Source organism: Silene latifolia, chromosome 9 (assembly GCF_048544455.1).
Source record: "Silene latifolia isolate original U9 population chromosome 9, ASM4854445v1, whole genome shotgun sequence".
NCBI classification, from domain to species: domain Eukaryota; kingdom Viridiplantae; phylum Streptophyta; class Magnoliopsida; order Caryophyllales; family Caryophyllaceae; genus Silene; species Silene latifolia.
In genome coordinates, this window is record NC_133534.1 from 9,594,079 (window position 1) to 9,611,219 (window position 17,141).

At 36.3% G+C, this 17,141-nt stretch overlaps 2 protein-coding genes across 3 annotated transcripts; both read left to right on the forward strand.

Annotated features, from left to right (window-relative positions):
- The first annotated feature begins 244 nt into the window (after positions 1 to 244).
- On the forward strand, positions 245 to 8,292 carry LOC141599039 (thiamine biosynthetic bifunctional enzyme TH1, chloroplastic). 2 transcript variants are annotated; one of them, XM_074418915.1, is made up of 11 exons: positions 245 to 550; positions 1,273 to 1,530; positions 2,118 to 2,192; positions 2,434 to 2,509; positions 2,601 to 2,676; positions 3,654 to 3,788; positions 5,048 to 5,112; positions 5,224 to 5,351; positions 6,134 to 6,390; positions 6,741 to 7,311; positions 8,018 to 8,292. In XM_074418915.1, the coding sequence occupies exons 1-10, from the start codon at positions 512 to 514 to the stop codon at positions 7,270 to 7,272; spliced, it is 1,641 nt and encodes a 546-aa protein (XP_074275016.1). In that variant the 5' UTR covers positions 245 to 511; the 3' UTR covers positions 7,273 to 7,311; positions 8,018 to 8,292. The 2 variants fall into 2 exon arrangements, with proteins under 2 accessions (XP_074275016.1, XP_074275015.1); XM_074418914.1 differs by lacking the exon at positions 8,018 to 8,292 and having other exon boundaries at positions 6,741 to 7,622.
- Positions 8,293 to 11,219: 2,927 nt separating this feature from the next.
- LOC141599046 (serine/threonine-protein kinase SRK2A-like) lies at positions 11,220 to 16,325 on the forward strand. The gene is made up of 10 exons (XM_074418928.1): positions 11,220 to 11,472; positions 11,582 to 11,725; positions 11,846 to 11,920; positions 12,061 to 12,162; positions 12,724 to 12,777; positions 12,891 to 12,983; positions 13,094 to 13,186; positions 13,893 to 13,997; positions 14,086 to 14,184; positions 15,593 to 16,325. Exons 2-10 carry the CDS (start codon positions 11,606 to 11,608, stop codon positions 15,932 to 15,934), a joined length of 1,083 nt encoding a protein of 360 aa, XP_074275029.1. The 5' UTR covers positions 11,220 to 11,472; positions 11,582 to 11,605; the 3' UTR covers positions 15,935 to 16,325.
- The last annotated feature ends 816 nt before the right edge of the window (positions 16,326 to 17,141 follow it).

Sequence of the window (17,141 nt, forward strand, 5' to 3'; positions counted from 1 at the left end):
CCTAATGAAGCAATTTTATTGATTTGAGATGTTGTGTTCGATTAATTTGAGAGGCATTGTTATCAAGGGAGAGAATTTGATTTAGAGTTATTTTGGTCAGGGCATGCAAATGGAAATTATCCTGCAAAAAGTGCTGTAATGAGTCAAAATTGTACTCCGAAAATAAATTCCGTGAAACGAGTACAAGTAAACAACCGTCATGAACTTATTATATTGAGATGTATAACCAAAAACTATATCATTTGATGTATTACATCAAATGTATAATCCACTTATATTGCAAAAAATTATTACCAATTTAGGATCATCAATTATTCAATTTGGTAATAAACCGAATCAAAGAGTTTCCAATTTACAAAATTTTCAGGTTTGATTCGAGTTCCTATCCGAATTACAAAACTTTACACTCAATTGACACTAATTTTGACTCCAAAAATTGAAGAATGGTCTCATTTTCTCAAAACACAGAAACAACTTTAAAAAGAGTTTCAAACATAATCGTTGTTGATTCATGCTTCATTCTCACCTCTTCTCCTCTTCCACACTGCTGGTACGTTACTTCTTCTATCTGAATTACGCCCACGTCCCACTTCTTTCGTTCTTTCCCATTATGAGACGGTCTTTTTATTATTATTATTATTATTATTATTATTATTATTATTATTATTATTATTATTATTATTATATATTGTTTTACCAATAAAAGACCGTCTTACATAATAAATAATTATAAATAATTACTAGTAGAATTCTGAGAAATTTTGGGTTGATTGAGCATGTGACTGATACCCATTACTGAAATGCCATCATTTGATGTAATTCAATTGCCTCTCTGACAATTTGGAGTTCTGTTACTAGAGAAATTATCTGGGTTTATGATTGCTATGTTTCAAAAAGTTTATAAATTCAATGAAAACCTCTTAAATTAACGGTTTAATACCGTAATTCGGGTTTTTCCCAGTTGAGTTTTGTCCTGAAAAGACGCTTATAGATGAGTAAAGGGTTATTATGTTGATGACTCTACCTACCGCGAATAAGTAATCAATTCAAAGTGTCTTCAGATTATTTGAAAAACTTTTCATTGAGTTTTTGGGTATAGATGATTTTAAAAAAACAAGGGTATATGATAAAATTTGAAAAACACATGATTAACGAGTCGAAAATCGCTTTCAGTTTAGTTTTCAGTGAGAAGTCAGTGATTAATGGTGTTTGACCATGTAGGCAGGTTGATATTATTGGGTATAATTAGTTTTGTGATGATCTGCTTCACAGAACTGCAGTTTGGGGTTGAATCAAGGCAAGTTGAGATCACCAGAGGCTTCCAGGAGGTATAACAACTGTAAGGTTTTGATGGCTTCACGGGTTAATGATGGCGCCAAAGAGAAAATTCCGCATGTTTTGACCGTGGCAGGGTCTGATTCTGGTGCTGGTGCCGGAATTCAGGCAGACTTGAAGGCTTGTGCAGCACTTGGAGTGTATTGTTCCACTGTTATCACTGCTGTCACTGCCCAGAACACTGTTGGAGTTCAGGTCAGTGTATATCATCCACAAGTTGATCTTTCTGATATACGGAGTTAATTCTAATGTGTTTCATCACTTCATGTTAAGCCCAAGTATGTAGTATGAGGACAACGTAGCCGTGGAAAAATTTCTATAGAACGTCTACAACGATGTAAATTTTATTATAAGAGGGGTGGCGTGTTAAGGGGTAGTAAGGTCCAGATCATCAATCCTATAGTCCTTACGCATCTGTATAGAGTCTAGAATACAAGGGATTATAAGATTCAAACATTACGAAATTGCTCAAATTATTGTGTAATTGTGATTGGGATATACTCTATAAGACAGACTTTGTTCTGGCTAACAAAGAAGCTAGAATAACAACCCTTTTCCCAATGATCGTGAACAGGATATTTCCTCTGATACCCGATATGTTCAAAACGCACCTGAAAAATTGAAATTATCAACAAGTGTCCTTTACCGATTTTTTATTCTTGTTATTGAATCACTCAGACAGCCAGGTTTCAAGTTATTTTGAGTATTGAAAAAGCCAGCGTGTGTTATATCATTTCAACAATTGAGTTCTAAAATTGCCAAATGCTTTGACTTATTTCCAGGGAGTTAACATTTTACCAGAAGAGTTTGTGGCGGAGCAATTAAAGTCTGTTCTTTCAGATATGCAAGTTGATGTGGTAAGTTCAATTGTGCAAATCCAGGAAAAGAAAAATAGAGTTTTTATCTCCATTAGTCCATTGAAAGAAATTAATCAATTATTTTGTAAATAAAACTATACATATTTTAATTTTTCTTTCTGTTTGATTACATCGGAATTTTCAGAGAGAACTACATTAATTTTAGAGGAGAGTTAGAATACCATTTTTGTCCTGTTGGGTAGACAATTGGGTTGTGTTTTAATAGGTTCAACTGTCTTAGGTGAAAACCGGCATGCTCCCTTCTATTGGCATGGTCAGAGTGCTTTTACAGCATGTTAAAGAGTATCCACCTAAAGGTTAGCAGATGATTTATACTATAGTGATGCGTAGTTTGGTTTCTGACTTCCTGTTATTTCCTCTGAGCTGAGTCGTGTTAAAACAATACAGCTATGGTAGTAGATCCTGTTATGGTATCAACTAGCGGAGATGTGCTTGCTGGGTCTTCTGTTCTTCCTGTATTCAGGTATGCATAAATCTATAACCAATGTGTCGTTTTTTTTTTTCATAATTAGCTCTCCTGTGCTTCGTATTTATTTGATGTTTTGATTTCATTGTTGCTGTATTGTCCTATGTAAGACTGTCTGCTGTACACTTGCACCCACCCACTTACCTCTAACGCTTCTATCCAGTCACATCAAATGGCTTTATGGTGCTGGTTTACTCTTTCTAAATTGCTTCTATCCCAATTGATTTTGTGTATATCTTTTATTGTTTCAGTTGAGACTTGAGAATCATAATGTAGTGTGGTCGGTCTAATTTAACACCAAGACAGAAGTTTTTGTGATTGCTCATCTTTAGGTTTGAACTTGAATTTCCCGTGTTATTGTTTAAGCATAAAGGGTGTCAACATTGTCACGTGTTATTGTAAGGCACTTGAGCGACATCTCATCGGTGTTACATGTTCTCTTGGACCTGTTGTACGATTCACTGTGGTTTGAATGGGTTTTTGTCTTTCATGTTTTTTGGCACACTACATTTCGAATTGTGATCGGAGATTCCTAAAGCATTACACCCTCTATAGCGGACAAATGGGGTTAATATTACATCCTTGGTAACACATCCATAGTTTTTAGTGTTCACCCATAAATCATGCACGCCCATCATACATTCAGATGTAAAAAAATGTCTTTTGGTGCAAAATTTGATATGCCCATCTCAGCGTAAGCAAGAAAGTTGAAATCTTATGCAACCAGCTGTAACTGGTAGATACGAAGTACGTGTTAAGAATGCACGGATATGTACTTTGGGATCCTATCTGATTAGGGTTATGTGGGACGTGTGGGATTGGTGACTATCCTTCTATTAGTGTGCCAAAAGAATTGGCAATACTGTCCAAACAATGGCGCAGAGTCACTTTCTTCTCTTTATCTGTTTATTCTTTATGTTGCTTGCAGTTATTTTATAATCGGGTTCTACATTTCTCACCCTCTCCTCACACAGGGAGGAGTTACTTCCTATGGCAGATCTGGTGACACCAAATATAAAAGAGGCATCTGTTTTACTTGGCGGCATGCAGTTAGAAACTGTTGATGATATGCGACGTGCTGCAAAATTGATCTATGATATGGGCCCACGGTAAGTTCATGAAGAGCACTTGATATTGTTTCCTGCTATTGCTTCAGTCTTTTTCCCCTAAATCTTTCTTTGTGACACCAAATATAAAAGAGGCATCTGTATTGTTTTTTTCCATACAGTTTTCACATTTTGAACCCCTTATTTTGAGGGCTGTCTTCCAAGCTACTCCGTATGATTTAAATCATTGCTATGAAAGTACTTAATGATATACTCCATCCTATCCATCCCAAACTACCCATCAACTTTTCAAAGTCAAATTTGTTAATTTAAAAATCTAAGTATAAAATTGACATATTTACTTTTGTTATAAAAAGAGATTCTGGAAAATTATAATTTCGAGACAAAAAAGGAGTGTTTGGCCTTAAATAAAAGAGTTTTTTCATAAATTACTTCTCAAAAAAATTTTGTTTTAGAACCGTCCAACTGGCCCCCAACCTGGCCTTTCATCTTTAAAACCTTCCAAAAAAATGCCTCAACCCGCTGACCCGACGTCCAACCCGTCCCGTGCCAGGTTATGGTCCACCCTAAGCTGAACCGGCCAACCCACTTCTTTCCTAGAGTCGTGTCAGGGTTGATCCACTCAACCCTGACCCGTGACAGCCTGTTCTGTGGCTACCTCTAATAGATGATATGGTTCATTGTTCATACTCTGAATTTAGCCATAGAATTAAATATCGGCCGCTTCACTGATATGGGACCGAGTTATAAAGGTTTTGAACTTTGGAGTTTACTGCGATCCCATTTTACCGTATTTAACCGATACCACGACCGCAACTGAAGCCGAGATTTAATACTATGTTTGAAGCTGCAGAAGTCAAAACACACGTAATGCGATGATGATTTTTTGTGTTCACATTGCTGTGTAATATTAATGTTGGCTAAAAGCCCTCGAGTCATGTATAAAAGCCTGCAAATTTATGGACGTATCTTATCTAGATTAGTGACTAAATGACATGCTTTCCGAGGTGTATCTTTGTAAACGCTTTACATTTCAGAAATGTGCTTCTGAACCGTATTTAACCGATACCACGACCGCAACTGAAGCCGAGATTTAATACTATGTTTGAAGCTGCAGAAGTCAAAACACACGTAATGCGATGATGATTTTTTGTGTTCACATTGCTGTGTAATATTAATGTTGGCTAAAAGCCCTCGAGTCATGTATAAAAGCCTGCAAATTTATGGACGTATCTTATCTAGATTAGTGACTAAATGACATGCTTTCTGAGGTGTATCTTTGTAAACGCTTTACATTTCAGAAATGTGCTTCTGAAGGGTGGTGACCTTCCTGCTTCAATGGATGCAGTTGATATCTTCTTCGATGGTAAGCTTATGGCTTTTTGCCACTCATATCTTGCTCTCTCCTTTTCTTTTAAGGTTATGCTGCTAGTGCTGGCACCAAAGCTTTTGAGTATAATATTTAGTGTTCTCGCAGGAAATACTGTGTGTGAGCTTAGTTCATCTCGCATTAAAACACGTAATACTCATGGAACTGGTTGCACATTGGCTTCAAGTATAGCAGCCGAGTTAGCTAAAGGCCTATCCATGATTTCAGCAGTTAAGGTGATTACCTTTTTTTGTGTGTGTTGTGAGCGTCTTTACAATCTACTAAAGTCATTACCATGGTACTAGATTTCTCCCTCAACAACAATTCATGAGGCCATTCGGTTGCAATGATCTATTTCACATTGCACCTACTTCATATGCGTGTTCCCGCCATATTTATTATATTTAGTTCATTTCCCTTCGACCAGGAAACTTATACCGGAAGCTAGGCGCTTCATTGAAACTAAGTGCTTAATTAGTTTTTCCATTAAAATTTGTTTAATTGTAGCTTTTCCGTTAATATTAAGCTTAAGCTCTTAGTTAGTTAGTTTAATGGAAACAAGACTTACATTATGGTGCAAGTTTTTCTGTTAATTAGCTTGGGGACCTAGATTAGTTTTTTCGTTAAAAATTGTTCTATCATCTTGTCATTCTTCCTATTCAGTCAATGTTTTGGTATCAATTCCTTCTTTTGTGTATGGAACTGTAGATACCTTTTGTGCATTTACTTTCCTGATAGGTACTATAACTTGGAAACTGATAATCTTTTAGGAACCTAAATTTGCCTTTTTGTGATTGTGCTGATGACAAATAAGGAAGTATAATGTCTTGAATTTTCATGCCTTTTTGTCGTCTCATTAGTTATTTGTTAAATCCACAATTTCCATTGACAAATGACACGTGAAAAACGTTGATGTCCACTCCTTTTGCTTTCCTGAATTTGCCCACTTTCGTCACTTTCATCACTCCCGATTTTTTCATCTTTGAATTGAACATTCCTTCATTCTCGTATGTTTTAGATCGCCAAGCGCTTTATTGACACTGCATTACATTATGGAAAAGATATGGACATTGGTAGAGGACCTCAAGGGCCCTTTGATCACTTTATGAAGCTTAAATCTGTGGCTGGTAGATCAATTGCACCTCAGTTATTCAGGCCGGAAGATTTATTTCTATATGCTGTTACAGATTCTAGAATGAATAAAAAATGGGACCGTTCAATGGCTGATGCTGTCAGAGCTGCTATAGAAGGAGGGGCTACCATTGTTCAATTAAGGTCAGTACCAACTCCTACTGTTTTAATAAACATGTTTTCCTAAATACGGAATAAGACCGCAAGGCAGTTCTCATTTTCCTTCAATAACTTGGCTGTTTGAACTTGATTATGAGTTCTGCTTGCTGTGAAACCCCTTATAGTTTCCTTTCCAAGACTTGCAAGAAATCTTTAATTCTTTATCTAACGAGTTGCGTAACAAGTCATTTTTTTAATTCATTCTTTGATCTGGATTATGATTAAATAAAGCAAAATGACTCCCTAAATTGGTAGCGCTTTTTTTTCATTGTGAAGTAGCAGTTATTCTATGCAATTTTTTTTCGGTCATCTTGAAACAACCTCTTGTTTGCTAGGGAAAAGGATGTGGACACTCTGGATTTTATCGAAGCAGCCAAAGAATGTCTCAGTATCTGCCATTCGAAGGGCATTCATCTACTAATTAATGACAGAGTTGACGTCGCTCTTGCCTGCAATGCCGATGGTGTGCATGTGGGGCAGTCTGACATGCCAGTCCCTTTAGTTCGCTCTCTTTTGGGCCCTGAAAAAATCATCGGCATTTCATGCAAAACACCAGAACAAGCCCGACAAGCATGGATTGATGGGGCTGATTATATTGGCAGTGGAGGCGTTTTCCCTACCAATACTAAAGCAAATAATCGTACTATTGGCTTAGATGGCCTGAAAGACGTTTGTTTAGCATCCAAACTACCCGTTGTTGCAATTGGCGGCATAGGTGCATCAAAAGCACGTTCTGTTATAGAACTGGATGCACCAAATTTGGAAGGGGTTGCTGTGGTTTCAGCTCTCTTTGACACTGAATGTGTTTACTCAGCAACTCGGGAGTTGTATGGAGTTCTACAGGAGTCCGTACCAAGGAGAAAGTAGATTAATCTTTCAAAATTTCTCCTTGTATTTTCCGATGAGGTAAGTTTGATGATATTAAAGGATCTCATCCTCCTTCTTCTGTTGCTCAATGGTTTTTTCCTTCTTAATAATTCTCGAGAGAGTACCCCCCAAGTCCCGCCTCTAAGTGAGAATAAGGTTTATACTTTCCTTTTCTCGAAATAGTCTCATTTTTTACTGTCTCCCAATAAGGTTCACGACTTGGGTTTTTCTTTTTGAAATGTTTTTTTGGAACAATTTTATCCTAATGAAAATTTGTATGTGTTACCAGAATTGTCACTCTTTTGCAGCCTCTTTCATAATTTTAACTATTGTCACTTATTTTTCTCTTCTATCTAAATCGTTCTTTCTCACTTGTATAACCGCTATTTTCCTTACTTTTTGTAATAGTGTGACCCTTATAGTGAGATAAATGAAGTATCATTGCTCTCAGGCATCTGACTCTGACTGATAGAGTGATAGTTGGCGGAGCTGCATTTTCTATGTAGAGATGAATTTCTATACGGGGGTTTGTAAATGACAAACTTGTCGAACCTTTCTAAATGTCGATGCATATATGAACGCTCTGTTGCTAGTTGAGTGTCGCCAGTGTGACGTCTTTCTATTTTTATGTGCGTCAGACGTCTTCCTTTTGGCGTCCTTAGTGAATGCTATGATTATTGTCTCTTGTAAAAACAAGAATCACAAAGGATTGTGCTGTTCTGCTTTATATGACCCTTTGTTGCAGGTCTTCTGGACACTCCGAGCAACGGCTACCGCAAGACAAACTTCTTCAACTTTCTCCTCCATCCATTTTCCTGTGATCTTCAGCAATTTAAGTGAAAAAAGCGTCTGTTGTTGCAGAACCTATGTGCCGGGCTGGTGGCCCATCTTTCGGTCATGCTCCCATGGGCCGCCTAGTTGTATTGGTTAATTGGGCTGGGCCACCAGTTGAGCCCAGCTAATTTGGTCCATAAGTTCCCTCCGAGATTCGATTCTTATTACGAAGGAAGTTTTATATTACTCTGTATTATAAAGAGTTTGCACAAGTTAATATTATAATATAACTAAATAATTTCATAAGTTTTATCAAAATAATTTTCTTTATTCTTAAAAATGACAAAAAAAAACTCTAAGAAGTCAATAATACGGTTTTCCCAATTTTTAATATTCGAGTAAGAACTAATTTACAATGGGCCAACAGCGCTTGATCGACTGACGCCTACTGGACCAAGTGAACCATGCAAACCGGTCCAACTAATTTTCCTATGTTGATGATAAGAGATAAGTAAGCAATTTCTCGACTTAAATCAATTTCGTAAAAAGAAGGATATTGTGTGGAAGAAACAATTTTTTTATAAGGGGTGTGATTATTATGATGACGGATTAGTACATTTTTTTATAGACATGACAAATGGAATATTGTATTCGAAATCAGGTCAAATCCGAGTCATTTCATGTTTACCCCATTCAATTCTTGTAACACCATTTAAAAATGGAAAAGGATCCTCTCCATTACTTTTTGGTCCATTTCTCCTCACAAAGATTATTCTATTATATATTTCACTCTTACCCATTTACCTTTTCTTACTCAAATAAATTTACAACCATCCGATCAGCCCCAGAGTTAATCCGGACCATTAAAAAGTAATGGACCTCCATTTCTTTTTGAGAAATTTCTTTTTGAGAAATGGAGAGGATCCTTACCCATTTAAAAATGGTCAATTTAGCCGGATCCAAGTGTGCTCTACAATGCATGGCACAAAAAGAAAACACAAATTCTCATTATAGACGGAGATCTCCGTCTATAGTTATAGACGGATCAAATATCCACTCACTTTAAACATGAGATAAATAACAAATTGCATGGTGGGTCCCAAAAATATTACCATTTTAGGCATATTTGACTCGTCTTTCACTTTAGACGGATATATCCATCTATAGACTATAGTGAGACTAATCGAAAAGAAAATAGAGAAAAAAAGTAGAAGACATTGGGGTGACCAAAACACATGGAGAGGAGACATTCCTTGATTTAAACAGAAGAAAGTTCCTTTGCATCTGCTGCTACTACAATTGGTCTCTCTTGTGACGGGTTATTATTTATGGCGGATATTTTGTGAGTTAAAATGGTAACAAAATGGGTTAGTGGAGAAAGGGGACCACATGAATAGTGTTGCAGAGAGAGAAAAAGTGGGTACTTTGTGAGGTAAAATGGTATCCGTCACTCAAGAGTGACGGATATATGCCGTCACAAACAAGAATTTGTGCTGCTACTAATAACACTCCACCCCAGCTACAACATTTATTCTCACTTCCCTTTTCAACATTCCTCCTTTTTTTATACTTACTTTTTACTTTCCCTTTTCTCTATTCTTTTTTTTCTTACAATACCCTTTTATTTTATTTTATTCATTTCTTTCATCATATAGAGGCATAGAGCCATACAAGGGCGTCTAAGGCCATGGGCAGTCACCGACGTGGAAACCATTCCTCCGATATTAGTCACCATATTTACAAGCTTTATTGATGCAATTCAATATAAAATATCGAAATTATAGTAAACATGTACATTCATATTTGGTACCTCGTTTTTTTTAGTGAACCTGAGCTTCATTTATTTTAACACGCCCCTAATTATATTGTTCCGGGTGTAATTCCAGAGCAGATATTTGTTACCACTCGTAGCTCGTAGAATGATGTCTTTGCTTGAATCCTCCTAGCGGTCTCCTGAAACGATGAACAAACTGAGGGCTCGGCTTTGGCCGAGCGTACTCACTCCGACGCTCAAGTCAGTTAACTTAGAGAGGTAAGTTGTTGTTACTTGGCTAAGAGTGTAATGTAGAGAGATAAGGGAGATATTACCAGATGAATAGTGATTATTAGGTTAAATTGTCGATCCTTTCCTCAATGAAGGTTGAGGAGTATTTATAGACTTTCACCTTTTGTCACGTAGTGGCCAAGTGGCTAGCAGGTGGAAAGACCGTTCTACCCTCGGCCGATGGGCCTATGGCAGGCCGGCCGAGGGATCTTGGATATGAGTACGCGGATATGTGCCCCTTTGGTGGTTGCAGTACCGAGACCAGTGACAGCCGATGGTTTTGACGGCCAGTCGTCTGAGTCGTTGACTTTGCTGTGGATATCTTTGACCTTGCTCAGTATGTTGACTTGGTCAGCGGTGCAGAATATGCCCCATCATATATATTCACATATAAAACGATTATGTATACTACTCCCTTAATATCACACCAATGGTAACATTGACTTTTTCACACTTGTCGAGACACGTTTTGCAACGCGAATATCTTTAGTTACACATTATTAAAAATTATAAAAATTTGATATTCTTATAGCATTCATGACGATAAATCAAACAAGATCGCACATGACTATATTTTATCTTATAGATTAAGAATAATATCGAAAATTTCCTACGACCATAAATAGTGCCAAGATTCTCTATGTTACCATTAGCATATACTCCCCTTTGGTTCTTTAAAAGCCACAAATAAGTAAAAAATATAAATAATAAGTATAAATATGACATGATATTAAGATATTTAGATTCGTTATTAAAATTTCCATAAACATGGATTTTCCAACCAAAAACAGGAATATAGAGATACCCTATAGGTATGATTAAGTTATCCTATTAGGAATCATGGATACGTCAATCACAATATAAATCGAGTTCGGATTTCCTATCTCATTTTCGTGTCTCATCTTGTGTTTAGTGTCTCTCCATTTAACACATAAGCATTAGACATTAAAAATAAGTATTTAGGGATCATAAAATGATAAGGAGGTGTTAGAAGATTAAGGTAACGGGACACAAAAGCGGGACAGAAATTTGGATTCATATAAATTGTTCACCTCTCCACTACTATAATAATTTATAAATATAGATTTTTCCTGTAAATTAAAATATTCGTCTTAAATTTAAAATGAGTCAAACAGAAAAAAAAATATTACTGAAAAACCGACAAACCGTCTTAAAAGAGACCAACAGACAACCGGAAATATCCCTTGATAAATTCCTTTATCATCTTATTAATCATAGAACTTGAATACTTGTATAATTCTATTTCCTGAGAAAAAATAAATATAAATCTCTCTATTTCTGCACCTCTTCATCCTTCTTTCCTGACACACATACACTCTTTCTGTAAGCTTTATAATTCACTCAATTTTAATCTTAATCAGGTACCCTTTAACTTATTCTTCTTGTTTTTCAATTAATAATTATTTTAATTTGATTTGATTAATTAAGTTTGTATTTTTATAATTTTTGGTGTTTATTTTTTCTGGGTAGTAAAAAAATTTGAAAAAAAAAAAGATGGAGAAATATGAATTGGTGAAGGATATAGGATCTGGGAATTTTGGGGTTGCTCGTCTTATGAGAAATAAGGAAACCAAAGAACTTGTTGCCATGAAATACATCGAGCGCGGTAACAAGGTTTGATTTGCTATTTTTTTGATTGATTTTGGTTTAATTTTGGTTAATTATGGTTTAATTATGGTTAATTTTGGTGGGATTTTGATAATTTGGGTGTGATTGTTTGTGGGTTGTTGTTAGATTGATGAGAATGTTGCTAGAGAAATCATTAATCATAGATCGCTTCGTCATCCGAATATCATCCGATTCAGGGAGGTAGGTTGGTTTTGTTGATTGTTTATTTATTGAATTTGAGGGAAAAAAAGTTGATGAATTTTTGGTATGTTAATGTTTGGTGAAATGGGTGGGTTTTTGTTTGTGTTGATTTTGGTGTTTTGGGAATGTGGTTTTGATAGGTGGTGTTGACACCAACACATCTTGCAATTGTGATGGAGTATGCAGCTGGTGGCGAGCTTTTCGAACGAATTTGTAATGCAGGAAGGTTTAGTGAGGATGAGGTACTTTTTAGTTGTTACTTGTAATCGTTATGGTTATTCTGCGCTATTTTTTTAAGATTAGCATGGTTAGATGTCAAAAGTACTTCTAGTGGCGGAGCCAGGATTTGAATTTCGAGGTTAAGGGTGCTTAATACATGGGGTCAAAACTCTAGGGAACGAATTAGTAATGTTAGAGAGTAACTTGGTACAGATTCGAGTTTTTAACTCAATGTTCGTTTTTTTCAATGGGGGAGCCTCATCCCCTGCAAGCCCTCCTAGCATCGTCATTGAGTAGTACTGTTTCCTTTTAGGATTATTTTTTCGTTGTTCTGATGTTAGGTGGAAATGCTGGTGCGTGTAATCAGATGGATTTAAACTCGGGATAAATGTAGCCACCTAATGTTTCACATACCTTAATTTTAACTAATAGGTGAAACTTCAATGTTAATGTGTTCGTGTTATTTAATAAGTTGAAGTGTAGCTGTTTGGCTTTGGGAGAATGGGTATTAGAATTAAATTCGGAATGTTGAACCTTCTACAATTCAAATGGTCGTCAATTTGTTCATTTTGTTGCAATTGCAGGCGAGGTATTTCTTCCAGCAGCTTATATCTGGTGTCAGCTATTGTCATACGATGGTAATGTTCGCGTTTTTTTAGAGGAGAAGCTACCATTTGTTTGCTGGGTTGGCCGGAATATAATGTTTGTTAAGTTTTTTGTTATTATTTCACTTTTATTTGTTTTTGCTCAGCAAATATGTCATAGAGATTTGAAGTTGGAAAATACCCTCTTGGATGGAAGCCCAGCACCTCGTTTAAAAATATGTGATTTTGGCTACTCAAAGGCAAGTAAATTTCAGCGACTCAAATTCAGTAGCCCCCGTTTAGCTTTAGTATGGCAGTTCCAAGATTATTTATAGGATTTACTTAACTATGTTTGTTGTGAATGGACCAGTCCTCTCTTTTGCATTCAAGACCCAAATCAACTGTTGGAACTCCTGCTTACATTGCGCCAGAGGTTCTCTCTCGTAGAGAATATGATGGCAAGGTAATTATTGAGTTAAAGTATTTATAATATGGAAGCTAGTAGTTTTTGAAGCATTACCTTTAATTTTACCAAGTGTGTTATCAAGAATATGATAGCTTTGCCACCATGCGATCTTATATTCTATTAAGGCACGTTTGCTATCGGTCGCTTGGTCAGGAATTGGCTCATTTGTCTATTAAATGCTAAATATCTCAATCACTACGTAGCTTGCTCATTTTCCTTAAGTCTTATCTCCTGAGTTGTTCTATCTCTAGCTTAATGGCCGTATTTATCAGTATGCCCTCGTTCCATATAATCTGGCGGATTAACAACTTTGGCGTGATAAATAACCAGAGGTTACTTATATTTAGCTCCTGAACATGTCTATTCTCGGCCGAATGCAGCTTGTAACTGTAATCCTGTTTTTCGGTCATATACTCCATCCTAGTCAAAACTTTGACTTTTCTATTTTTTGTAGATAAGATGATGCATGATAGTTTGGCAAGTGACAGTGTAGTTATCCACCTTTCATTATGTATATGAGCGTCGCTTTTAGGGTGTACCTTTGTATATGCCGTCATCCTATCTTGTCTTTTTGTAGATGGGTGCCACCTCTATGATATCTTTCGTACATGGGTGTCACCCCCTTGGTGTCCATTAATTAATATTGTATTTTATCGAAAAAGAGAATGCTCGTATGTTTCTTAGGAACTACTATTCTTTTCAGATGGCTGATGTATGGTCCTGTGGAGTTACACTCTATGTCATGCTTGTTGGAGCTTATCCTTTTGAAGACCAAGAAGACCCGAAAAACTTCAGGAAGACTATCAATGTATTGTTTTAAGTTCTTGGTATCTTTTGACGTGATATAGGTATATTGATTTCCTCATTCTGATCTTCTTTGGCTTGTATTTTTCCAGAGGATAATGGCTGTTCAATACAAGATTCCAGATTACGTTCATGTATCTCAGGAATGTAGACAACTTCTTGCTCGCATCTTTGTTGCAAATCCATCAAGGGTAGGTTGCTTTTGATAAAAAATTTAATTTTGTCCTCTGCAATTTAGTCGGTGCCAAATCGTATGCTTATCACATATTTAACGTAGTTTATGTCATCAATTTGCTTATTTGTGTCATATGTTTTGTGGTTGCTCTGAAGGGCTGATGCAAATTTTCTGAATTGCAAAATGAATGAGATAATGCTTGTGCTTTTTTTGCCTCGTATCCTCACTTTGCAGTGTCAACGTCTACAGACTCTTTAGTTAATAATGTTTTAGATTTAGAAATTGCACATAATTACTGAATTTGATGACAAATTTCTTAATCTTAACCATGTAGAAGAGTTTGTGAACTGATGGTACAACTATGTCGATCATCTAAGATATTGCAGTCCATTGAATGATTAGAAATTTGCGACTCAGAGAGTAAATTTTCCTTCTTTTTAATATGCATACATTTATGGATACACCTCAAACACAGTCACTTAGGTACAAGGAAGTAGATTGATTGCACAAAAAAGTTGGTAGGCCTGGTTGCATTTAAAGTAATTTGATTTGATGATACTGTGTCTACAGTTCCTAAAGTGTCAAGGAACTGCCATATTTTCTATGATTGTGTGTTGGCTATATCGGCCTGTAGCTTGTAGTTGCTAGAATGAGGCTTAGTATAATAGCCTGAGACCGTAGGACCGTAGGACCTTCAACCGTCGGTTTGGGTAGAATCATACTGATTCCAAAATCCAAACTACTTAAACTGAGTCTCTGAATTCTTTTGATTTTTTCAAAATCTTCTCACAGAATTTGAGAAGCAGTAAGGAATTATAGAATCGTAATACGACCACCAAAGGAATAGCTTTACCCGCTTTACTTTTAGAATTATTGTTCAAAGGAATGGTTAGAGGTGAGGATTGAGAAGTACAGACTCTTAACAGCTTGCGTAGAAGTAAGTTAATGTTATGACTTTTATGGGTTAGTTTCATTTTGAATGATAAATTTTGCTAACTGAATACCCGACAACTCAACCAGTGACATATCCAATTGAATAAAAAGCTTTAGAGATTGACGTGAATTGTCATGAACCACGCTCATGAGATTGTTCTGGTAAATTTGTATTGTGATGATTGATGACTGGTTGGGATTTATAAATATTTTAAAAGTAGGAATTCCATAGTCTATTTCACCTGTTACTCAAATATCACTTTCTGATCACCCTCTTTCAAAAGAATTGATTGAGGTTTTAATTTTGCGTCCTCGACCTTTTTTATGGACTATTTCTTATGTGGGTCGTTGGCATGTGAATGGCTCTATTTTCGATGACTATGGAATTCCTACTTATAAATTTTTTGTACAAACGTGAAATGGAAAGTATTTCTGGAACGACAGGAGAATTTAGTTACTGTGTTTGAGCCGGGTAAACTTGTGTTGTGCAGAGAATATCCATAAGAGAGATTAAAAGCCACCCTTGGTTTCTGAAAAACTTACCAAGGGAGCTTACTGAAGCTCATCAAGCCACATACTATAGAAGGGAAAATCCGACATTCTCTCTACAAACCGTGGAGGAAATCATGAAGATTGTTGACGAGGCCAAAAACCCTCCTCCTGTCTCACGCTCCCTCGGCGCCTTTGGTTGGGGCGCAGAAGAGGACGGTGACAGCAAGGAAGAATCTGCATATGAGGAAGACGAGGAAGAGGAGGAAGAAGACGAGTATGAAAAAACCGTCAAGGAGGTCCACGCTAGTGGAGAGTTTAGCAACATTGTCGTAAAAGAATGAACTTTTTCAAGTCAATGGAATTGTCGAGATTCAATAATTTTCAAAGGGGTTTCTTGGTTTTTATTTCAATCATATACTTGGATTATGCCAAGAATAAGGGTGTTTGTAGATAATGTTGTATAATTTGTTCAGGGTTATTCGAGTCCGCTTCCAAGACAACCTTTAAATTTTGGTTTGTTGTTTTGTAAATTAGGATATTTTTGGTTTATTAGGAATCGTGTTTTCTGTAAACCGGGTTTAGTATATAATAGGGGGTTATTATCGGTCATGGGTATCAGTGGTGTGATATATAAGACATAGGTTTCTCATTTCTGGTTGCTTGTAATGCAGATCTTGCTTCATTTATGTTTTCTCAGTAAATTAATCGAAAGAATGATGATGATTATTGGTTTGTTTGTCTTTCAAACTTGTATTCCTCCGTCTCATTCCTTTATTTACCTTCTATATTCTTTGTTAGGAGTATTTTTTTATCAAATTGATTGAGACGGAGGATTATACTGTCTTTTACTCTTCACAAATTTGCACATGTATGCTGAATCAGCAAATTTGTTCACTTGGGAGGCATGGCACATGTGAAGCATCACCTATGTCGGCCTGTCGAGTATCGTGCATCATGAACACGATCGGGGAACGTGAATCTGATAATGCTGCCATTTTGGGTTAGTTCGGGTCATATGAGTGACTCGAGTCATTTTGGATTAGGACATTTTTAGAGTGGTACTCAAGTCATTGATGAAGAACGTTAGTTTGGGGTCACTCATACATGTCGAGTTAGTTAATTTCGGTTTCTGGGCATATTTTGGCCCGTCTCTACAGTCTATGGGTGGGTCGAGTCGGGTCCTATAATTCTGATTTGTCAGGTCTAAGACGAGGAGCATGGGTGAGCATGATGCATGTCGCATGTGCATGTGAAATTGTGAATGTCATGGGGAGACGAGCTGTTTACATCTATTAGTTCGTTCAGAAATTATTGATTTATATTACGGGTAATTTTTATTTGGTCGCAAAGTTTAAATCTAGTATGAGTACATAATTTTCCGTCTACAATAGCAAAACACTACAGAGTTTATACTATTATGTACTCTCATAAAATTATGTGTCTGTTTTTACACACTATACATTTTTTTTATACAAATTATATACTATATATACAGAGTAATATAATCATAACAGAAATTATAGAATAAGGCCATTTTAGGTAAGACGA